This window comes from Ceratotherium simum, chromosome 1, assembly GCF_057802395.1.
Source record: "Ceratotherium simum simum isolate JZ-2026a chromosome 1, ASM5780239v1, whole genome shotgun sequence".
Classification (NCBI taxonomy): Eukaryota; Metazoa; Chordata; class Mammalia; order Perissodactyla; family Rhinocerotidae; genus Ceratotherium; species Ceratotherium simum.
In genome coordinates this window covers 35,994,302-36,020,460 of record NC_141900.1, presented here as the reverse complement: position 1 = coordinate 36,020,460, position 26,159 = coordinate 35,994,302, and the positions used below count along the sequence as shown (strand labels likewise).

Genomic DNA, 26,159 nt, shown 5'->3' with positions numbered 1-26,159 from the left:
ATTCCAGAATCTATGAAAAAAAATCTTTGACACACTTTTATATTTATGATCTATCACCTCTTGGAGTTATAAGTTCCATAAATTTATTATAGATGGTTATGTTGTATCACTTATACTGGGCTTAAACACAGTGTAATGCAAAGAGAAAGAGCTTTGAAGACAATGATTGGGTTTAAGCTCTGCTGGCTATAGTTACAGGAAAGGTTTACGTGTGAGTTATTTTAATGGAGGCAGTATAGAGCGTTCAGATCAACCAACTTTGTTCCTCGAACATTGCTAGAAGGTGAATATACAAATTACTGCATCATATCCTAATTTTCCCCCTTGGGGTTTCAGTCGAATGAATTAAATACTAATCAGAAGTAAAGGACAGAGTGATAGGATAAAAAGAATTTTTATATTCACATTTGAAAAAAGTATTGCCTTTTCCAAGAAAGGGAAAAATAAAAAGCAGAGCTGCTAGGGAAGGTGCCTTCATGTTAGGTTTTCATTTTTGCTGTATTATTTCTCCAGCAGGTTATGCTGCAACACACTGTGGATAAAATCTCTTCATTTGCTTTCTTCTGTCTTTTCTGAGTGAATTTTTTATCTTATCATTTGAAATGACAGACTGGTATTATCAAAGCTGTGTATCCTGAGAGTCAGTAGCAGGACTGAATTTCCTTTTTTCATTATTTTTGGTAGAATACACAGACCTTAGGGTGTGTATCAGCACCGATATGTCTTCACATTCTTACTAGGCTCCCTTAAGGAGAAAAGAAGGTAATTAATCTGTCATCCAGACAGTGTACTGCTTCTTCATAATATTTAAAAGCCTATTTCATTGGGATAAAATTTTATCATAAATAGATGAACTTGAACAAAAAAAAAAAAAAAAAGAAGGAAGCTTTTCTAACTAAAAGCTGCTGAAGAGCATAAAGGTAAATATTGAATCTTCAGAAATTCAAACAGTAAAAATCAAAACCGATAACAACAATAAACAAAAAGCAATATTTTTGCCTGCTGATTTGTACTTGTTATTTCTTCATTTAGTTACATATTTCTGAAAATGATCTGCCATATAACTACCCTGCTCCCATAAGCTTTATTCCAGTGAAGACCAAACAAACATAAATAAAGATTTAGAAATGCATTGATTTTCAAAATGTGTAATCCTCTTAATTAATATGTCGATCTCTTGGCGCAGCTTCCGGAAGCACACGGAAGCACTCTGAATCATTCCCTTTACAAGCTGCTCTTTTGAGGTTGTCACTATGTGAAGACCTCACTTAGAATATCCCCTTTTTTAAGGGTTTGGGAAAGATTCTCTTAAAACAAATTCTTATCTTTGTCTTTTTCTACTTTCTAAAACTTGTCTTCAATATTGTCAAAGGCAGCCCTGAAGCATAAAAAATTATCAAAGAGCAGCCTGGGGTATGTGGGAGGAAAAAAGTCCAAGTACTCGTCTCTGTCATTGGAGCAACACCTTAATGAACTACTTATACTGATAGGAAACTCAGCATGTTTTTCTGTACCTGCAGGAGTGGCCATGTCCTTCTAATACTTTCTTGGATCCTGTTCCAGTGCTATAAACATAGGCTTGGCTTGTCAGGCCCAGCTGACATCAGTGGAAACAATCTGGAATGAGTGTGCACGTCAGCGAGAAGTAAAGCACAGCTGTTTTGGGGGCATGATCACATGAGAAGAGACAGTAAAATATTGAGCAGTGAAATGGAAGAAGCCTATAGTAGACATACTTGTAGTTCTTTTTACTTTAATATAGGGGTTTGAACACTAGAGTCAAATTATAGGCTAGATTCCTGGCATTTGTCAAACTCACTTCTTGGGCTGCAGGCCTACCAGTGGATGGTAAGTCCAAAGGCAAGAGGAAATAAGGGTTCTGTTGTGTTTCATTCAGCTTTCTAACTTTCTGAGCAAAGGAATAGCAAGCAGTTGGCTTATTTAAAAAACCCTAGCTTACTTCTTCTAGCATTTTCATGAATAAAATCATTACTTTGGAAACGAGAAGAAAAACACATCAGTCGAGAAAATGAAATCATTTCATCATATGCCTGAGTCATTTTTTTTTTCCAATTTGGTATTAAAGAAATAATAAAGTGGTGGCTTAGACAGAATAGTTTACTAGTAAATAATAATTAAATATTTGTAAGTCAGAAAATATTTGTTTTAACAAATAGGCCACTCTTTATCTTAAAACTCAAAGGTAAAATGTTCATTAATTTCTATTAAAGTCACAGAACTTTGTGTGATGGAGAATATGATGTAGCACCTCTTACTTTTTCTGAAGTAATGTTGATACAGGTCTGTTCAAATAAGCGAATGCTCCCACTGTAAACAATTCATACCAACTTAAATACACAGGAAGAATGATCATCAGCAATGCCCCTCAACCCTACTCCCTACTCTCAAAGTACCGATTACAGGTTTTTAATGACTCAACTTGACCTCGTTACTATACTGCTAGGCACAAAGATATTTACTTATCTTTGCACCTCCCTGCACCCGCTAGCACAGCTTCCACTAAATTGCCAGGCAATAAATATTTTCATTGCCTAAGTGTCTATTCCCTTCCACATAGTGGCTCACTGACAGAAAGAAGATATAATTCCTGAAAGGAGAATCCTACTACTGACTCAGAAGAGGAGAATGGATTTTGTGGACAGTATTCTGCTTTGATTCATCTACAGCATCTTTTATTTTTTTCTTAATAGACTTTATTTTATAGAGTGGTTTCAGGTTCATAGCAAAATTGAGTGGGAGGTACAGCGATTGCCTATATATCAGTCAAAAAAAATAATAATAAGCAAAAGTTGAGCTTAATATTTGGAAAGATAAATAAACACTATATTATATTCTTTTAAAATTATTTTCTAGATAGAGGGTTATAATTTCACTAAAGTTAATGCCTTTCCCTTCAGATCCAATTTGACATCACGGTATATCAGGAAGATCACAGTTATGAGACGAGCCACTCTACACACTACCTGATTATTTATGTCTAAAAACGATTTGCACTATAAGGAAGAAAATTAATAAGGAATTGGCAATCAAATTTAGTTCCCTTATGATTTTAGCTTCCTGATTTCCTCAGAGTGGCACTTCCAGTACTAAGTATTAAAAAGAAAACTCAATGAAAACTTTGCCAAACTTCTTCAAAATAGAAATTCACTGAAGCCCACTGCCAGGCGTATCACAGGTACTCACAACTGCTGAATGAATTGAATCACATCCCAAGAGTCATTAATCAGATTAAAATGTGCATACATCACTATTCTGTGTGAAAGATAAACAATATTTCATTTTATTGGGAATAAGATGGGAATCTAAGAAATGAGCCTAATATTATTCTCCAGAAAAGGTTTTATTAACACCTTTCAGCTATTTACTTTTCACTTGGCAAACATGAAACATTTTTAATAATGAATTTTACTTAGAGCAAATTGATAGTAATTTGTTCTACTGAGCTTCAATAACATGAACTCTGCATCTGAATGTTAAATGTTATCTGCTGTTAGTGATTTACATATTATTAGAATAAAGAACTGTAAATGGAGAAACTAAAGGAAAACATGAACTCACATCTATTTTTAAGCAAATAAACAAATGAAAGAAAGAAAATTGTCTTCAATTTTTAAAGTGGTTCTTAATGTCATCCCCACAGATTTCCCCCAAAAGACGTATTTTAAAAAGAACACGGTGAAGCTTAAGAAATGCAATAATTCTATCATCACGGGTCAGTGTCTCTGCAGCGTCAGGGTACACACTAATGCTTGATTCACACAAAGTGCTCCTCTCTTCCTCATCCCTACCCCCAAATCCTAACATGTATCAGGGGAATAAGAGCAAAAACATCTGACAGCAAGGTCAAAATTGAAGGAGACAGCAGAGAGGTTGAGGTAAGAAATCAAGAGGTTCAGAAGAAGGAGAAAGAGTTTGTAACTGGGAAATCAGAGAAAAAGTCACTAGGGGGGAAACATTTCTAATATTTAAAAGGATGGGTCATATTTAGACATTAGAGATAGAGGAAGTGGAATTCCTGGCAGGTGTGAAGGCACAGAAGTTTGTAACACAGGATGTGTCCCTAAACCGGTTCTTGCATCTTTCCCAGGGACCGGCCAACATGAAAGGCAAAGTATGACAAGACTCAAGTTCACTGACAATTTTAATATGTAGAGTTATTCAAAACTAATAGAAGCCTGAGTTTATATTAGACACAACACTAAAAACAAAATTCATTGAATGGTACATTTAAAATAGTTCTCAAGAAAATGTGATACACACACACATAGTGGAATATTATATAATGTATATACGATGTGTATATATATACCATGGAATTTTTATTCAGTAATATACAATTGAATATTATTCAGCCACAAAAAAGAATGAAATCTTGCCATTTGTGATAACATGGATGGACGTTGAGGATATTATGCTAAGTGAAAAAAGTCAGACAAAGACAAATATCATATGATCTCACTTATATGTGCATCTAAAAAAAAAAAACAAGCTCATAAATACAGAGAACAGATTGGTGGTTGCCAGAGGTAGGGGGTGGGCAAAATGGGTGAAGGAGATCCAAAGGTACAAACTTCCAGTTATAAAATAAGTAAGTTGGGGATGTAAAAAAATTTTAAAACTAAAAAATAAAATAAAATAGACAGCTCTCAACACTTTCCTAGTATAACTAAACTCACAGATAAAGAGATTTCAGGAAGAATACAAAAATGCCATAGCATACACATTACCTGGAAAACATATGCTTGTCATTTTCAAAAGAGATGAGTGAGATAGAGGACAAATTCAGCTCCAAGGTCAGATAATCTGTTAACTTGACTTAGGATAGAACTGTTCTTTAGGGGACACACTCCACTGACTTGGGTAGATTATTTTATATGATAAATTTTAATCAAACAGCCATAGCTTTCCATCAAGATATATAATAATGAGACATGAGAGATCAATTTAGGATAGAATGTTTTGAGGAGGCTTTTTTATTCTTGCAGGGGGTTGGGCAGGAGATGATACAAGGTCAGATTTTAAATGAACTCATGCCTCACAAAAAGACTAACAGCTTGGACAGATTTATCCCTGTGGGTAAAGTCTTCTGAGGTGTAAGAAAAGGTAGCTTGCAAAACGAGGGAGAGAACCAGAATGTTAATCAAGTGATCAGGCCAGATAAGAAGTTATAGTGCTGGGATATGATTATTACAGATCTTTGTTTGCTTGTGTACACAATTCCAATAATAGTCATGTAATATTATTAACACAAAGTTATGTGAAAGAAACCTCAAATATATTCACTGTAAGGGCATGCCCCTTGAGGGTCATATCAAAAGTATCCCTGTAAGAAACACAGGACTTAGTCTGACTAAATAATGATTTCTATATTCTGGATAGTAAGTCTGCACTATCTAGGTTTTTAGGTTGCCACATCAGGCCAGAAAATTTAAAACACACATAATGTTTTGAAGTATGCCATGTATCTTTTAGAGTGGAGTTTCTTAACCAGGAGGACCCATGAACCAGGGCCTGATCATTTGTTTGAATGCATAGAGTCCCACCCCCTGAGACTCTGATTCAGAAGGCCCCTAATGGGGCCTAAGAATGTGCATTCAGGAAATGATTCCCAGGTTATTCTCATGCATGCTCCTGGTTACAAATCAGAGCAAAGCAACCAACCAACCAACTACAAAACAAAAGAGTATTTTATTGCAAGAGTCAGGAGATTTAGGGTTGAGTTTCAGTTCTGGCACTTATTGAACACGTTTTCTTAGGTAAATTCATATTGTCTCTGAAGTTGGTCTCCTCAGCTATAAAACAATGGTAATAGTAGCTAGCCTTTCTTGGTCATGGGATCAAAGGAAATGTATTAGTTATCTGTTGCTGTGGAACAAGTTACTCCAAAACTTAGTGGCTTTAAGTAACAAACATTTATTATCTCACAGTCTGTTGGTCAGAAATCCAGGAGCACCTTAGCTGGGTGCTGCTGGCTCAGGGTCTCTTGCAAGGTAGCAATTAAAGTATTAACTATGGCTGTGGTCTCACATGAAAGCTCAACTGGGGGAGGATCCTTTTCCAAGCTCACTCACAGGGCTTCTGCCAAGCTGCAGGTCTTCACTGGCTGCTGGCTGTAAACATCAGTTCCTTGACATGAGGGTCCTTCCACAGAGCAACTTACAACATGGCAGCTGGTTTTCCTCAGAGTGAGCCAGGAAGAGAGGGTCAGCAAGAAAGGAGCAATGTTTTTGCAACTTAGTCTCAGAAGTAATATCCCATCATTTTTGCCATGGTCTATACGTTATAAGCAAGTTTCTAGGTCCAGCCCACACTCAAGGGGAGGGGATTACAGAAGAGAATAAATATCAGCAAGGGGATGTCATTGAGAGCCATCTTATATGCTGCCTACCACAAGAGATAACATATGTGATGTTCTGAGGAGTAAAAGACTTCTATGTGGAAGCTGCAAATGAAAGAAATTTTTAAGGCAGATTTTGAGTTATGAAAATCTACTTTATGGATAACGTTCTGGGAATTTGCGAAGAAGTGTCACCATTTCCTCACTCTCCTCAGATGTGTCACGCTATGACAGTATTTCACCATCTTTTTCAGTCTGACACATCCGTGAACTTGCTAGTCAAAAAAGGAAGAAAAGAAGGATGAGCAAATGAGGGACCTCATGACCCACCAAGTAACTCTGTGACAATTCACACTTGCATATTTGTCATGGGAAGCAGTATTGTAATGGCTTTAAGGAGATGGGAAAAACAACAAAAAATTTAGAAGCCTGATAAAATTGTTTCCCAGATTGTTTTTTTCTACAAAATTGTTTATCACTTCAATTTGGTGATATGCCCTAATGGAAATTTATGTGATCAGTGTGAAAGTTTTAAAACATGGCCCCAGCATCTTGACACTCTTCCCATTTAGAACTGGGGTCTATGTCCCTCCTCTTGACTCTAGGTGAGGGTTTGTTACTGCTTAGACCGTCATTGTATAACTTCTGAGGCTAAGGGAAACTATGCAGTTTCCATCCAGTTCTTTTAGGACACCCACTTTTGGAACCCAGGCACCATACCATACCCAGACACCATACCACGTGGGCTCAAACTAGCCCACGTGGAGAGAACCCATGTAGGGCCTCAAGGTTCTATGAAGAGAGAGGTATTTGGCCAGTCCCCAACTGCTCCAGCTTTTGATTGTTTCTGCTTCAGCCACCATCTGTCTGTAACCATATGTCTGCAACCATTTGACAGGCCCCAGGTCCAGAATTGCTCGGCCTACCATTTACTGAATTCCTGACCCTAAAATTATGACAGATAATTTTAAAAAATGACTGTTGTTGATTTAACCCAGAGTTTTGAGGTGGTTACATGACAACAGATAACTGGAACAGCCAGTAAGTAGTCATATACTGACAGTAAAGTCACGTATAAATAAGACGGTAATATAAAACACAGATATATTAGGTTAAAACATTTTCAAAACATTTAAGACTGTTCTACCAGAGACGTGAACTACTGTCTCTAGAAAATCTTTGGTAAAAACTACTACGATTGGGAAATATTTATGGGTAGGATGGATATGCCTAAAAGCAATCTTATGTTAATAGAAAAGTCAACTACTACAAATCATAGAAATTGAAAATATAGCATTTCTATTTCTATAATTCCAATCAACAATTAATTAACAAATGTGGTCAGCAACTATTACTTTCTCTTGTCATATCACAGGTATCAACCACGTGGTATTACGCCAGCAAATACATCCATTGCCCTCAACATCTGCCCCCACATATGCACATCACTGTTAGCCACACCCCCTCCCATTCATTTAAGAATCATGCAGATCATGATACCTTCAAATTCCTTTTTTCTCCTCTACAAATATTTATTCAAATCTCCCTCTCCTTCCTTTCCTTTCTTCTGTCTTATCTTTCAGAAAAACTTCTCATCCACATTTTCAAGGCACCACCTCCTCCACCCAAGGCACCATCTCCTCCACCCGTCTGCTCTTGCCTGCTCCAACACCTTGATCCATCAAATATGCCTTCTTATATCTTTGGTACCCTTTACTTACAAGCATCCTAGTATTCATTATTTTTTAAATATTTATGACATAAGGTTTATAAATCTTTACTTTTAAAACACCCTTAAAGTGACACCCAATCCTCTTCACTCAGCCAATTCTTAAAGCAGTTGTCTCTACGCAATGTTTCCAATTTTTCACCACCCACTTAATCTTTAAACCCATTGTAACCTGACTTTAAATATCCAACACTATTGGAACTATTCCCTCAGAAGTTACCAACCAGTGGCCTTTTCTCAGCACCATCCCCACTATCTCACTGTAATATGTGATGCAGTTGATAAATCTTTCCTTCTTGAAATTCTTCTACATTTGACTTTCAAAAATAAATGCTCTCTGGTTCTCTTCATCCTCTAGATATTCTTTCTCTGTTCTCTCCTCTAAACCATTGACTATTCTTTTTTTTTTTTTTTTTTTTTAAGATTTTATTTATTCAGTTTTTTCCCCCCAAAGCCCCAGTAGATAGTTGTATGTCATAGGTTCACATCCTTCTAGTTGCTGTACGTGGGACTCGGCCTCACGTTGGACGGAGAAGTGGTGCCCCGGGGCGCTCCCGGGATCCGAACCCGGGCCGCCAGTATCAGAGCGCGCGCACTTAACCGCCAAGCCACGGAGCCGGCCCTGACTATTCTTTAAAACAGAAACATTTCCCACTTTCTTCTATCTACACCAACATTTCTGGTGAACTAAATCAGGAAGCCCAAATCTCTAGTCCCAGCATAATCCCAATTTGAAACATGTGCACGGGTGTGCTTCAAACTCTCTTTGTTGATTTGCTCAATCTGATGTCTGAATAGTCACAGATACAGGAATTTAATGCTTCACACTAAGCAAGGACTTCTCATATAAGAAATTGATTTCTATAAAGGAGGTCAAAGTAACAAGAGTATTAGAAATCACCTCAATGCACTAGGAAGAAAGATCCTTAATTCACCAAATTCAGGCTTGAGAATTCTGATTTTAATACTGTTATTATTGAGCACACACAAGTTGCTACTCCCTGCAGCTAAATGCTCTGACCTCTAGTATCTGCACATCTTATGCCTTCACTACCTTTGCTCAATGCACAAGTAGCACTTTCTGGAAAGATTTCCCCAGAATGCCATATGTTAACTAGCATCTCTCATGTAACACTTATGAGACACATTGTATATTTATTTGCCTCTTGTCCATCTCCACTCACAGGAATACAGGTTCCATGAGAGCCAGGACTTTGTTTTGTGCACTGCTGTCTCCCCAGAACGTGGAAGGGTATTTAGCCCATAGTAACCACATAATCAATATTTATTTAAGAAATGAATAACTTAATGAGAAAGTGAATGATTTAATGAAAATGTTCTCATTTTCTATTTACAGAAAGTTTGTAACACTATAACGTAAATGCAAGAATACTCGGGTTAAAAATATTTTTTTCACCATGTGAGCTAATTCAGATCTCTTCATAACAGCCAGCTAATCTTCAAATAGAAGTTTCTTTGCAAAAAGTAATGTGACTAGCTATTCTATAGTGGGATATCTCACTGTCCTTGATTTTTCTTAAAACAAATGACCCTACTGAAGTTTGCTACCAAAATTTCTATTAGCTTATTATGAATACAGAACTTTATTAGAATATCTATCTAATATCTCCATATATGAATCACTCAACTTTTATTTCTCTAACATCTTCATTTTCACTGGATCTCTCTTCAACATTTTTCTTCCACATTGTTTTTTTAATAGAAGTCTTGACCTCGGAGGACATTAAGTCTTCTTTAGTCCAGGTGTTTTGAAACTTTCTTTCCGCAGTGGGATCTACTTCATACACAAAATCTTAATGAAAGCAGAGCCAGGAGTGGAGGGGCTGGAACTGTGCCTCCCTTGAGGCTACACCCATCTTCACTCCAGCATCCCCGAGACACTGAGGAGAATCATAAGTCTCTTTTGAAAACCAAGGACAGTCTAAACTTTGCTAATTAAACTCAGACGTATTTTCTGTGTTGACTCTTCCATTTCTTCAGCAGGAAGCCCTTAGCCTCCTCTGGGCTAAAAGAACTTACTGAACAAATACAGTGCGCCATGTACTACACAGGCAGTGTGAAGGACACGCTGAGGGACCACACAAAGGAAGGGCTCTGGCCTCATAACTCTCCACTCACCAGCTAAACAGACCTGAGTTGATCTATAATTTCTCTCGAGGCAGTGATTTTTTTCCCTCTTTTCTTCTCCTTCACTTCTCTGCTGCTCACCCTTACCTTGACTTTTGGGTCAGCGTACTGACTCTCTCCTGGTCTAGCTCCCCACCCCCACCGCCCCCCCACAAACCATGAGCATCCCTAAGTTTTAGGCAGTGCTCCACTGCATTTCTCCCTCCACCTTCTCATTATTCAAGAACTAGTATGGTTTGGGACCCAACATTGTCTGCTTTGGGTGAATGATCCATTGATCCTCATTTTTCTCCTGATTCTGTTCTATATGATTCGTGTACTGGACATCTCCCCCTGCGGCCACCTGCTATCACATAAAGTCCAGTCACTTGAGCTCTCTTCTTCCTCTCCCTCCACTGGCACTCCTTTTCGATGTTCCCATTATTTCCAATGACCTCACTAATCACTTAGTTCCCCAAGCTTGAAACTCTGAAGTTAGCTTCGACTCCTTTCTCCTCTGTATCATTTATATCCAAGACGTATCACAACAGTTTTGCAACAACATCCTTCTGATCTGACTTTCTGGAAGCTATTCAAATGTAGCCCAGTTGACAGGACTTTTGAGGCAAGCAGGGACTGTGTCTATTGGTTTACCACTGCTTGCAGGCACAGTGCCTGGCACAGAATAGATGCCTAATCATCCCTGCTGAAAGAATAATTGAATGGGATGAAAATATGCGATGCTTACTGTAGCATAAAAACCACAAGCAAATTACCTAGTAATAGGGCAATGTGTTAGTACATTTGGGCACATTTATAAGATGTTATAGTATAATTAAGATAATATTTTCAAGTATTTATTAATGGCTTCGAAGTTGCTCTCTATTTAATGTGAAAATAAAGAGAAGCTGGATACAAAAACCATAAATTTATTATTAACCCAATTGTGAAAACCTAGAAATGAAAATACAAAAAATGCTTAACACTGGTTATATCTGAATAATGATTTTTATTTATTTTCATATTTCTTTAATTTTTCTAACTGATTTATTTTTTATAAAGTTAACAATCTGAAAAAGATCTCCCACCATGTAAATAACTATGCCTTTTGAAAAGTCTTAAAAGAAACATATACAAATTAAAAGAGGCATTTGTTGCAGGGTAGGATAACCTGTCTCTCCCACTTTGTTTTTCTAAAATTGACTTTAAAAATTGTTGTTTAATATTTTCAATATCCTTCACTCCAACATGTATTGCTTGGTTTCTACTTATGTCAGTCTTTATATAGCTGAATTTATCATTATATTGTACTATATTAATTTTGCTGAAATGCCCTTTTAACATTGTTACTCTCATTAAAAAATTGTACTGTCTCCTTATTACTTTATAGATAAAAAAGATAAAAAGTCCTCAATCTATCAAAGTCCAGTTTGAACACCCAATCTCCCCTTCCGCCCCTACAGCACAGACTCCTACCACCCACGCTCCACTCCCGTCCTCTGTCTCCCTTACTCCACTTCAAATCTTATACTTTCTTCAATGCTTAACAAAAATTTTCTTAGCAATTTTCTCTTTAAACACCCACAGCCCTTATGCATAATCCTGTAACACCACGTATTTTTAGAATTAAAAAAGGTTAGAGCTGCAAGACTTTACTGAAATCATTTAGTTCAACTCTTCCCTTCACTAATGCAGAAACTACAATCCAATTAGAAAATGTGACTTGTTCAGGGAAAAAAACAACCTTGGATTAGAACTCAATATTTAACTCTTAGAGTTCAGTATTTTAACTAATATAGGATCTACTACTATTACTGGGTCTCCCATCTGCTGATCAATTGCTCAGTAATTATTCATGACTCCATTCTTAAACGTATGTCCTGCCTGCCCACCTTGATTGCTGTCATTTTCTCCAGGGCAGACACTGTGGCACACAATTCCTTTACATCTCCATTGTACCTAGTGCTGCAGAGTGAGTGCTGGAAAGTAGGGCAGAAATGCAAATCCAATAATGGTAGTGATGATACAAATCTGTGATACCAATATTTCATCTTAACAATGCGGCTACTACATCCAATTGGATGGTAATGACCATCAAAGGAGGCGGTGTCAGCTTTCTCTTATATTCTATATGGCTATCCTAGACAATCACGAAATCTCAGGTTATGGTTCCAGTGAAGATCCTGGAAACAGAGCCAGGATGGGGAAACAAGGACTGGGACTGGGTCTGCAGACTACATCTCTATGGTCAGTCCACTGCAAAACACAGTCCACTCAAAAGCCAGGCTGAGTAGCAGCTTTCAAAGTTGCAAGTGGCTTTTTCACACACACACACACACACACACACACACGCACAACTTTTAATTTCTGAATGACATATATGTGAGGAAGAGGAACATTTTAACAACTGTACCAATCAAATAATATACAATAGGTTAACAAACAACTGGGCGGATGAAATTCCATTGCAAGCCAGAAAACCCAGGAGACAGGGAAAGGTGAGACCCTCGGGGTTATCAACATTCAAAGGAAGAGAGAACAAGGACAGGCCCCCCAAACAGAATCACACCAGCCCCTCTGTCAGGGTTGCTGTACATTGGGCCATGAGCCACACAAACCCAGAAGCATCTGCCAAAGGTCTCAGACAGCTGTGCAAGCACTCTCTGCCATTTGTTCAGCTGTTGTCAAGTGAGAGAGACACATATTCCCAGGGTCCCACCAAGTAGATTTCTTTTTCAATTCAGAACAATGTGATTCGAATATAAATTTTTTTATTAGTTCTGATTTTGTCACTCTGAATATATATTTACCTGGAATGAATACATCTACTGCTTATTTTGCAACTAGCAGAGGTGAACAGAATACATCATGCCACCTTAAAAAATGGGTAATGCTGAAGAAATGAAAATAAATCACTCTTTTCACCTAAGAGCAGAGTTACTGCTTAGAAAAGTAGGTGCCTATTCACCCGGCAATTCAAAATGTCTTGAATATAATTTGTCAAAATTCCATCACTTTCTTTCCTTTCTGGGATATAAGCATCACAAGTTCAAGAAAAATGATTTAATGGTGAAATCTAAGATTGCAGCAAAGCCAGCTCACCTTACATATATCAACACAGTTATTATGTTGCAGAAATGAATTCATTGGACTTGTTAAAAATGTGAACGGCTCCTTTCTGCCAAAGGAGGGAAAAGGGAAAAAGGAAAAGAAAACCTTCAAAAGAAAAACATAAAGACTTTACTGACTGATCTTTGTTGCCATTCACATTTGTTATAAAGACTCAGGGTGTGGGAGTTAATTATATTAGGTATCTTGGGTAAAAAGCTATTAATTTTGTGCTTCAAAGTTATTAACCACCTTTCTATACACAGTTCACAGGCAAATGAATGGACTTAATCCCTGTGTTAAAACACAAAACAAACCAAATAATCCCATGTTTTATGACTTTTCAAAGTTGATTATCTCCTTGGCAATGCTTTACCAGAGGCTAGATACACAACTGCTCCTTTAGCAAAGAGACCCTGGCAGCTGATATGAGAAGCCTGTGAAGTGCACTTAATCACACTTGTGTAGTCATTCCTCTTCAGACCAGACATAAAAGGTCACCAAGGAAAAACATTTTTTTCCAAAATGAGTCAACCATATTGGGTTAGTAAAATCTCTTCTTCCAATGACTGCACAATTCCTGAGAGAATCTGCTTGTTTAATGTGACATATAGCTAGCATTTGCAAATTTAAACAATTCAGTGGAGGAAATAAAATATTTAAGATGGTAACATTTACTGTCAAGAGAAGTTTGTAGATTTCTCTTTTTTTGGTACGTCTAATTCTTCAAGACAAAATATAACATTATTTAATTCTAAAGTTGCAATTTTATACAGATGATGACCTTTATTTCCTAATTACCAAAGGACATTTTATTTGTAAAAAGCATTACACATGTAAAATAACTACAGTAAGTGAAAGAGTTACTACCATCAATTACGATGCTTATCTGCATTTAAGGGTCTCTGTGCTCTAACACAAGAGCAAACTGTAGTTTAGTGTACCAATATTCCCATGGGGAATTTACAGTGATTTATTTCTTTGATTTACTAAAAGCCTAGTCATAGCTCAAAGGTCTCTGAATACCCATAAAATTAGGAAACTATTGTCATAAAATTAAGAAATAATAGCAAAATCTCCATACAGGAAGCAATCCCAAAAGATAGTACCTATTGGAAATTACTTATAGTATACAAATAATATTTCAAATGAAACTTCGACTAAGGTATATTAATAAACTATGCATTCATGAAACATTTTTTGGTTCTATTGCTATAGAATACACCTCATTTATATAATCATTTTCTTTTCTTTTAAATTCATCCTGAAATAATGTATAAGTGAAGATATTTCTTTCTACATGATTCTCTTTTGAAGTTTTCTGATTTCAAATATAGTAAATTAATGAGCTTAGCGTATAAAAATCAGTAATTTGACAAGACTATATAATTATTGTTCAATAGCTATCAGAGAGTGAACGACTAAGTGGAATCTAAAGTTTAGGAAGTTATTCTCAGTGGTATTATTATTATTATTCTTGAGCTTTAAATAAATTAAAAGGCTAAATATTTGAAGATACGTTTTGGCATAAAATATAGATAATGCAAATTACAACCCATTAAAATTCCCTCTCCTGCCATTTTTTTCAGTGATACAATATATGAAAAAGTTTATTATATTCTTAAGAAAATAGTTGTGGAAAAGTTATTTAAAATAATTGAATGAAAATAAAAGCTTGAATAGAAAAAAGGAAAAGGAAATATGTCTATAAAAACTATACTTTTATGCAAGGGCTGTAAAATATGAACAAAGATAGATAATTTATTCTTGGATGGGAAAGCTCAATTTTATATATTTTCTTCCCAATATAATCTATAGGCTCAATAGAATCTCAATGAAATCAGTAAGAGATTTTCTCATGAATAGGGAGAAGGAAGTGTTTCATGACTTTAGATGAAGGGACCGATGTGTAAGAATAGTCAATAAATTTACAAAAATAAAATGTTATTGAATTAAGGATTTTCAATTCTAATAATTATTCTTTTATTCATTTGCTTAATTTTTTTTCTTTCTTTTCTTTTTTTTTTTTTTTTTTGGTAAGGAAGATTGGCCATGAGCTAACATCTGTTGCCAATCTTCCTCCTTTTTTTGCTTGAGGAACATTGTTCCTGAGCTAACACCCATGCCAATCTTCCACTACTTTGTATGTGGGATGCTGCCACAGCATAGCTTGATGAACACACTGGTGTGTAGGTCCGCGCCCAGCATTTGAACTCACAAACCCCAGGCCATTGAAGCAGAGTGTGCAAACTTAACCACTATGCCACCAGGCTGGCCCCAAATTCTAATAATTATTCTTAACTAATAAGATAACTGTGCAAAGGATGTTTCCAGTAGCACTTTATAACAGTTAAAAACTGTGAACAAGCTATTAATATGTGGCTGATCAAGCAAATGATGTCTCGTCCATACAATGAAACACTCTCCTATCATTAAGAATGATAATAAGTTTCTGGATTTATTGTTCAATGAAAGGTGTTAATTCCATATTGTTAAGTGATAAAAGCGAGTTACAAAACAGTATATAAGATATGATTCAATTTTTCTAACGTGCGTAGAAATGGAGGATATATATCAAAATACTACATGTGGACAAAGGGTGATTTTTCAGCTGTTTTATACTTTTCGACATTGTAGGAATTTTCCCTTATAAAGATGTATTATTTTTATAATCATAAGACATTATTTAACATCGTGTGGGAATTTATGGATAACAAATAATAATTAAGTAAAATTGAAAGGAAGTGGATACAGACAGCTTCTGGGAAAAGAAACTAACAGGACAACACTTTGAAGAAGGCTTTTATAATGTTAGGGACTCTGCTGTCTGTCCATCTGCTGTGAGTGTGCAGGGACGCCTGGGATATAGGGCACTGCACGGAGGAATCACGTGGGCTTTGATTCCTAGTTTCCACTCTCTTCTTCTTATCATTTTACTGATGATGGAGTCTCAATTCATATCTCTACACTCTACTGCAGTCCTTATACTTAATACGAAAGCTATACTTCAATGCTGCACTTAGATATCTAAAATGAATGATAATCCAAAAAGTACATCTCTTGACATGGTCCGTACTAAAATCTGCCTCAGTGATTTCATATGGTAGTTTTACTAAAGAAGGGAAAAGTATGATAAGGTAGTTAACTGCTACAATGTACATTGTTTGAATCTTTTTAACGCAAACCTTAATTTGCCTTGCTTTGAATCCATGTTTTAAATAACAGCTTTATATGAATATTAGCTAACGTGGAAGTTCTGTTGAAAAAAATATTTGGTATAAACATGATGTGACAGGGCCAGCCCCGGTGGCCTAATGGTTAATTTCAGTGTGCTGTGCTTCAGCGGCCTGGGTTCAGTTCCTGGGCATAGACCTACATCTCTCTGTTAGCAGCCATACTGTGCTGGCAGCCCACATACACAGCTCAGGGCTAATCTTCCTCAGGAAAAAAAAAAAATGATTTGATAAAAACAATAACATCTTGGGGCCGGCCTCATGGCATAGTGGTTAAGTTCACACGCTCTGCTTTGGCGGCCCAGGGTTCGCAGGTTCGTATCCTGGGCACAGACATAGACATCCCTCATTCAGCCATGCTATGGCAGCGTCCCACATACAAAATAGAGGAAGACTGACACAGATGTTAGCTCAGGGCCAGTCTTCCTCACCAAAAATAATAATAATAACATCTTGTATTTATGGGGTATTAACTATGTGTCAGGCATAGTCCTAAAAACACTTTATAAAGTATAGAAATGTGTATATATGTGTAGAAAGTCAATTATTCCTGAAAACACCCTATGAGGCAGGTGCTGCTACTATCCCTCATTTCCCCCATAGGAAAACCAAGGCTCACAGACCTAAGTCCCTGCCCCAGGAGAAACCCAGATTGCCAGCTCCAGAACACATTTTATTATTTTTGCTGATTTTTAAAAATTTACACGTTTTAAATTTTAGAATAGTTTTAGATTTATAGAAAAGTTGTAAAAAATAGTACAGAGAGTTCCTGTATACTCCTCACCAGCCTCCCCTATTGTTAAAAATCTTACATTATATGGTACATTTGTCACAACAAAGGAACACATATTGGTATGCTGATATTAACTAAACTGTACATTCTATTTGGATTTCACTAGTTTTTCCCTAATGTTCTTTTTCTCTTCCAGGATTCCATCCAGGATAGCACATTACACTGAGCGGTCAGGTCTCCCTAGCCTCCTCTGGGCTGTGACAGTTTCTCAGACTTCCCTTGTTTTCGATGACCTTGACAGTTTTGAGGAGTAGCAGTCAGGTATTGTGTAGAAAGTCCATCAGTTTGGGTTTGTGTGATGTGTTTTTCATGATTAGACTGGGATTATGGTTTTGGGAGGAAGACCACAGAGGTGAAGTGCCATTCTCAATACATTATATCAAAGGTACATGCTACCAACGTGACTTCTCTTTGATGATGCTGGTCTTGAAGACCTGGCTGAGGTACTGTTTGCCTGATTTCCCCATTTTAAAGTTATTATCTTCCCCTCCCTCCCCTCTTTCTATGCTCTACTTTATGGAAAAAAGTTACCAAAGCCCACGTTTAAGGTGAGTGGGGATGGGAGGGAGTTAAGCTCCACCTACTTGTAGAGGGAATATCTACATAAATTGCTTGGAATTCTGTCAGATCCCTCATTTTTAACCCACTGTTCTATATTGCCACTGACATCCTATCCTTTCTTACCATTTAGGCATATTATACATGTGCAGTAATTTAAAAACACAATCCTTAACTAATTTCCTGCTTTATCAAAGATCCAAATACATGTCAGAATTAAACATGACAACCAATAAATTTGTTTAAAATTATTTTCCACGACCACTGTAGAATTTTTCACTAAAGGATGAATTATAAACCAATTTTTCTCAGAGACATTCTGTAAAGAACTTACCAGAAATATTCGTTCAAGTTGATCCTGAATGTCTTTCATTCCTGGAAAAGCAGCAACTCCCTGGATCATTTCAACAAAGATGCAGCCGACTCCCCTAAAGAGAGAAGAAAGAATTGTACAAAAACTTCAATATAGTCTGCTTAGAAAAGTAAATCTGGAATTAGAACATCTACTCCTACAGAGGAGAAACAATGAATAAATTACTTTCCTAATGAGTACCAAGGGCTGTGTCACATATACCTCGATCCCGTAACTTTCCTTTCCCCTCTCTGCCTACTGCCCTGAAAGGACTCTAAATAGATGCAACTATACTGGGCTCAGAAAATAGTGGAAACCAATAAAATATAAACCTCAGAGGCTCCACTTTGTATACAGGATACAGTCACGAAACTCCTTAGCCTGATATAGAAAGCCTCCACAGTCTCGTTCTAACATCCTTTTCCAATCCTATTTCACAAATTCATAATATATTGTCCTCTCTAGCTGTCCACAGGATCTCAAACCTCTCTTTGCATCAAAATCATCTGGGGAACTTTTAAAAACTGCAAATGATCTGAACACAAACCTCAGAGACTCTGTTTCAATCAGTCTAGGTTGGAGCCCAGGCATTGACTTGGGCTGCTAAGGTGATTCAGGGCAGCTACACTGAGGATCACTCAGCCAGAGTGATCTGCGCAAGGGCCAAGCATAAATCTATAGAACTTGGCTCAAATTGCTCCGCTATCTGGAACTCCCTCCTTCTTCACCCATTTGCTCTTGATACGCAAATCCAACCCAAACTCTCTAATCTAATTTAAATTCCATTAAGCCTTCCATGAACATTCCAGCAGACAGGATAGCACCTTTATGAGTTTATTTGGTAGGTTCTTATTCAATATACCAGCCTTCTACTATGGTCAACTTCCTCTCCTAGCTTAGCCTGCCATGCTCACAGTTCCTATCTAGCAAGGCCTTCCAGCATATCAGGTGCCCTTGCCTCCCACACCACAGCAGCCTGCATCTAACTCAAGAGGAACAACCAATCCATAGTATAGGCAGAGAGCCAATCAGATACTTCTGTTGGGACTTTGGAGAACAAGTCACTTGGGAGCAGGATGGAAAGAAACTAGCATATATAGATGGGATAAGTCACATTAATGGCAGAGAATTAGCAAGAATGGCTGTCTTCCTGTAGGTGAAGTCCCCTGAATTGACTTGGTTCCTGCCTTCCTAAGGCCTGGATGCTCAGATAATACAGTGTTTTTGCTAGATCTCGCTACCTTCTAGCAACTCTCTAGGAATTTTTTTTTTAAATGGCCTTACCTTGAATGGGTTTATGTTTCCTGAAAGTATTCTAATAAAATCATGAACACACTGGGACACTTCTTCAATTGCTGCACTCGTATTCAATTTAGGGTGAGCAAATCCTAAAAGCAAACCCTTTAACTTACTTCAGGTCCTCTAGAGGTTAAGGACAGGGACCTATGTCTCTATAGCTGCCCTGGTGTTATCATGGTTGTATATAAAACAATATGTTGAATTAAAAAAGTAAAACATTGAGCCGGCCCCGTGGCTTAGCGGTTAAGTGTGCGCGCTCCGCTGCTGGCGGCCCGGGTTCGGATCCCGGGTACACACTGACGCACCGCTTCCTCAGCCACACTGAGGCCGCATCCCACATACAGCAACTAGAAGGATGTGCAGCTATGACATACAACTATCTACTGGGGCTCTGGGGGAAAAAAATAAATAAAAATTTAAAAAAGTAAAACATTTGCAGAAATCTCTTCTCTATTATACCACACAATTTCTATCCAAATTAAACACCAATACTATATAGAGTCAAAATGACTAAAAACAAACAAATGCTACTTTACATCATAAAAAATAATTCCAGGGGCTAGCCTGGTGGCATAGTGGTTAAGTTTGTGCACTCCGCTTCGGAGCAGAGTGGGCACGAACCCCAGCAGCCTGGGGTTTGCGGGTTCAGATCCTGGGCGCAGAGCTATGCACCACTCATCAAGCCATGCTGTGGCGGCAGCCTACGTACAAAATGGAGGAAGACGGGCACGGACATTAGCTCAGGGCCGGTCTTCCTCAGCAAAAAGAGGAGGATTGGCAATAGATGTTAGCTCAGGGCTGATCTTCCTCACCAAAAAATAATAATAATAATAATAATTCAATTAAGTAGTAAAGAATTAATTTCAAAATCAGACGGGTTTTAATACAAGTTATTGTTTAAGATTTGAGAGACAACATAGGTATCAAGAATTATTTTATTAGCATATTAAAACACAATGATATTCTTATAAATACGGAGCTTCAGATGTCTGATGAGGTCTGGAACTTCAATTTGGTGGTTTTCCAAATTTTTATGCCAATAATTCTTTTCTAAGACTACTGACCTACATTTCTATTGTCTTCTATTTGTTTACATAAAATATCCTGAATCTTAAATAGCTTCCTGCACCTTCCTTTTTTTTACATTCAAAATATACTCTCTAGTCACCACCTTTTGGCCTTAGTCTTTTTCCCATCAGAAGCCACAACTCTGAGTGTGAAGACCCTCAACAGAAGCCACAGCCACCCCCACTGTGCACCCAACTAAGGCGGCTGGTGAGGTACCAACTACACTGTCAGAACTACTTACAGAAATTCTTTTACCACTGATGTGGTTGGTCTATATCATCTCTATAATATGATACTTAGAACAATTAAAAGATAGATCTACGATGCAATTCTACTCAGTTGGAATGTGACGATACAGCATTTCTCCAGGCTCTTATCTGCTTAGCTGGCTACAGGACTCGGACTCTCATTTCTTTTTTTTTTTTTTTTAAAGATTTTATTTATTTATTTTTTCCCCCCAAAGCCCCAGTAGATAGTTGTATGTCATAGCTGCACATTCTTCTAGTTGCTGTATGTGGGACGCGGCCTCAGCGTGGCCGGAGAAGCGGTGCGTTGGTGTGCGCCCGGGATCCGAACCCGGGCCGCCAGCAGCAGAGCGCACGCACTTAACCACCAAGCCACGGGGCCGGCCCTGGACTCTCATTTCTAATGGATGTTACCTATGACATCATTTTTCAAAGATGCTTGAGAGTATACTAATGAAGCTAAGAGAATTCTACTTAAAGGGTTTATAAAAAGAGATAGAAAGCACAATAAAATAAAATCATAAAAGTATAAAACCTATCAACATATTAACATAGCAGAATACTTTCTTTACTGGAGCTGCCTTATTGCCAAACAGCAATAAAAGCCCTTCAATTTAATATGAAAAACTGTTGCTTGTTTTCTTTTTTTTTTTCCCTTGCTATCCTCCATTAGCTCTGTGCTCCCTCTCTCGATAAAGTTGACTGCTCTGAACGGTTTACTGAGAAAATATTCATCCACTTAAGTTCTCTACTTATGATATATAATCTTATTTCAGGAAATATCTCCTTTAATTTGTTGCTTCTTTTGACAACTTGAATAATTATGTAATTATCACCCACTTATTCTAAATTTTTCAAGAATAAGAACTGGTCACAAAAGCTTACAATTAAAGTTGTCATAGGGTGCAGTGTGTTCAAACTGTTATTGTACGATTAGTTACCTGGTGAGGTAATATATAAAACACCCACCCGTGCTCACACTTCTTTCAATTCTTTTGAACTCAAAATTTCAAAATTTAATTTATGCCACAGATTTGTAAATGGTTTTTTTTAATCACAACTCAAAACAAGATTTTAAGCAGAATTGACAATTCTTGGTAATTATGAGCAGAGATGGACAATTTCTTAGACCTGAAGGTCATACAATTTGGAAGTTCTTATTTCAAAAAATAATACAAAATTATGAATAAAAAATTGGGTAGAAAAGTAAATTTAAAATGAGAAAATAAGTCAAAACAAATCATAAATTTTAAAAAGCTAACAAATATGACAAATAATATAAAATTCAGAAAAAACAAGGTAACATATTTATTAACTGTCTGACACACCTCTCTAATACTTTTATTTCTACAATTTTGGCTGCATAATCTTCAATTACCTCTTCCATGACAATTCTATAATATCATTCTCTATAAAGAGAATACAGGGATAACAATCTTTCCTCTAGCATAGACTTTCTTTTCTGATAGTATAGAAAAGTTTTTTTTTTCTTTCAGCTTTCTAATTATTGGTATAGTCATGTAAACTTTTAGGACTGTTATCAATTTTAGGAAAACTTCTATCAAGTTTCTTTCAAGTATGTCCGTATATTATAAACACAGCAATTCTAAAACATTCTACACAATTCCCATGATAAGATACCAAAGGAGCATGAGAGGACAACTCAGCTCAATGTGGAGAGTGAGGAGGGACTTAACTCCTGAAGTCTTAAAGGACTAGAAAAGTGGAACCTGGTGGATTATGGGGTGATGGCACTAGAGTGGGAATGGCACACTCCAGGTAGGAAAAACAGGATCCACCAGTGAGGAATCTTGAGAGAGCCAAATGTTGTTGTTATGGCTCAGTGTGGAAAATGGAAGGAAAAGTTAACAAGAGAGCAGAAGTCCATATTCTATGCTAAGAATTTTGTGTTTTATTCCTAGGCTAGAAGGTCTTGATTTTTTTCTGCATCCCAGTACTCATGGTGGATGAAGCTAACTAGTTGGACATACAGGTGGAGAACCTAGATCACAGGCAGATTAGGAGATAAAACAGCCTTAAGGACAGAAGCAACTACAAGCACTAGTTGTAAAAGCCACCTCATTCTTTCCCACCCGTGGCAGCAAATGAATAAGACTAACAATAGTATAAGCTCTGTCTCTAATGGGGGGCAGGGACACAGCACACAATAATGCATAGGGGTCTACAAACTACAGACCACGGGCAAAATCCCGCCCAGTGCCCGTTTTTGTAAGGGCCTATGAGCTAAGAATGGTTTCTACATTTTTATACAGTTGAACAAAATCAAAAAAAGAAATTTGGTGATATATGAACATAATGTGAAATTCCAATTTCAGTGTTCATAAATAAGGTTTTATTGGAACATAGTCCCATTCATTCATTTATGTGTTGTCTATGCTGTTTTCTCATCATCACGGCAGAGTTGAATACTTGCTACAGAGATCATATGCTCTGAAAAGACTAAAATATTTACTATCTAGTCCTTTACAGACAAAGTTTGCCAAACCTTGATCTATGTTATGCTCTACTTGCATAAAAACATATTTGTTGGGACCGGCCTGATGGCATAGTGGTTAAGTTTGTATGTTCCACTTCAGTGGCCCGGGGTTCGCAGGTTCAGATCCTGGGTGTGGACATACACACTGCTCATCAAGCCATGCTGTGGTGGTGTTCCACATATAAAATAGAGGAAGACTGGCATAAATGTTAGCTCAGGGACAATATTCCTCAAGCAAAAAGAGGAAGATTAGCAACAGATGTTAGCTCAGGGCCAATCTTCCTCACCAAAACAAAAACAAAAAACCATATTTGTAAATAGAAGAAATCATCTTCATCAGTTATGGAGTAAAAATTAAAAGAAATTACATATTATGATTATTTGTGAATAATTAGTAACAGAAATGGGCTCTCAAATACGACCTGGTTTTTCACTATTTTCCTCAGCAGTCTTCCTGTGATAGACATGCTTTAAAAGTTTTCATGCATTTTGCCAAAAATTAGTAAATTATTAAAACTTGATCAAAGATGGATATTTTAATCTTTAAAGTATTTTTTACAGAAATAAATTGGGAGAAAATATATAGGGTGATTTTTAATAACAGTGCTTCTACAACCATTTCTATAAGGATTTCTTCTCAAAACAGAGGATTTGATGAGTTGATTTGAATAACAGTTGGAATGAAAGAGAGTTTACTTTTATGAACTTTTTTTTAGATGATTTTATTTTGTGTTTAGAAGATGGGGGAGCGGGCCGGCCCCATGGCTTAGTGGTTAAGAGCGTGCGCTCCACTACTGGTGGCCCAGGTTCGGATCCCGGGCGCACACTGATGCACCGCTTCTCCGGCCATGCTGTGGCCACGTCCCACATACAGCAACTAGAAGGATGTGCAACTATGACCTACAACTATCTACTGGGGCTTTGGGGGTAAAAAAAGGAGGAGGATTGGCAATAGATGTTAGCTCAGAGCTGGTCTCCCTCAGCAAAAAAAAAGAGAAGGATTAGCAGGAATGTTAGCTCAGGGCTGATCTTCCTCACAAAATAAAAAAAAAAAGAAGATAGGGCAGCAAAATTTCATTGCTTGGAAGCACTATCTTTTATTTTTAGAAACATGAGGAAATTTTATCTGATAAAGGAAATTCTATAAATATAAAGTTACAGTGTTCTGAAATGATTTCAGGTTCTTTTCTTTCCATCTGCCCTCCCTCTATCCACATCCAATGTCAATATCTCTGTGTTGATAAAAGGAGAGGAATCAGATTTTTAAAATTATATCTTGAGCTTTTTCCTCCCTAAAACCAGGGATGGAGACTGGAGAGAGTAAAGGCCCCACATGCTCTCCAATTTCACGTCACACCACTATCCACGAGATTTCCTCTGCTCCAGTCATGCTGCTCTGCTGTCTGTTCCTAAAACATGCCACGCTCTTTCTCATTTCAGGATCTGTGCATGAGTTGTTGTTCCCTTTGCCCAGAACGCATTTCCCCTCACTCCATGCGTGGATAATTGCTTCTTGTTATTCAGGGGTCAACTCAAATGGCTCCAACTAGAAATGTCTTTCCCAGCCACCTTACGTAAGGCAGGTTCCTCCTTACTGCCCAGGCCCCGTCTCATTCTCCTTTCCCTAGTTTGTTTCTTTCATAACACTCAAAGGATGTTAACTTCTCTCTTCTTTTTTGGGGTGTGTCTCCTCTAGATGGAAGACCTACAAGACCAGGGACAAAGTTGTGACAATCATCTTGTTCCCAGGACACAGCAGAGTGTCAGGTACATAGTAAGGGCTCAAAAATATCTGTTGAATGAATGAATCAAAAGCAATGCAACCCTCCCTTCCCTCCCCTCCTCTCCACTACCAAGTGAGAGCTGAGCTTAGCGACTTGTTTCTGAAGAGTAGAGTATGGAGGTGGGGGTGTGGGGTGGACAGTAACTACAGTGGAGAAAACTGGCAACTAGTACCTTCACCATGGGATCAAGGTTAACGGCATCAGTGATAAGTCATGTTGATATCATGGACCCTTGATACGATGTGATGAGAACGTCACTTCACCTCTGTGGCCTTCCTCCCCAAAACATTAGACGAATCCAAATTGAGGGACATTCTAGAAAATACCTGACTAGTACTCCTCAAAACTGTCAAGGTCATGAAAAACAAGGAAAGTCTGAGAAACTGTCATAACCCAGAGAAGGCTAAGGACACTTGACAACTACACGTAATGTGATATCTCGGATGGGATCCTAAAACAGAAAAGGAAATTAGAGAAAAACTAGTGAAATCAAAATAAAGTTCTTTAGTTAATAGTAACGTACCACTGTGGGTTCCTTGGTTGTGACAAAGGTACCACAGGAACGTCAGATGTTAACAGTAGGGGAAACCAGGTGAGGAGGATATAGGAACTCTCTATAGTCTTTACAAGTTTTGTATAAATCTAAAACTATTCTAAAATTAAAAGTTTATTTTTAAAAAAGGCAAAATGAAGAAGGACAGTATCTCCTTGGGACCATATAGAGAATTAGTCATTTTAAGCAGAAGAGCCATGGCATTTTGTGTTTTCCCTATGTGAGAAAAAAAGAACCTCTGTGTATTTTGATGAACTTTTTCTTGGAAGCAACGTGAGCCACTAGAACTGCAGGCTAGAATGTGAAATGTCAGTTCAGGTTCAACCTTAAATAATTTGGGCCACCAACTAATTAAAAATTAATTAAGTTTGATTAGAAGGTTTTGTTTTTTTTTTTAAAAGATTTTATTTATTTTCCCCCCAAAGCTCCAGTAGATTGTCGTATGTCATAGCTGC

At 37.4% G+C, this 26,159-nt stretch overlaps 1 protein-coding gene across 4 annotated transcripts in view; it reads right to left on the bottom strand.

Moving 5' to 3' along the window:
- The window catches only part of CDK14 (cyclin dependent kinase 14), a 550,404-nt gene that overhangs the window by 190,170 nt on the left and 334,075 nt on the right, over positions 1 to 26,159 (bottom strand). For all 4 annotated transcript variants that reach the window (XM_087417863.1, XM_014788156.2, XM_087417812.1 and 1 more), the window contains one exon: positions 18,241 to 18,334. In XM_087417863.1, the coding sequence (XP_087273989.1) occupies positions 18,241 to 18,334 (94 nt within the window). The remainder of the gene's footprint in view (positions 1 to 18,240; positions 18,335 to 26,159) is intronic.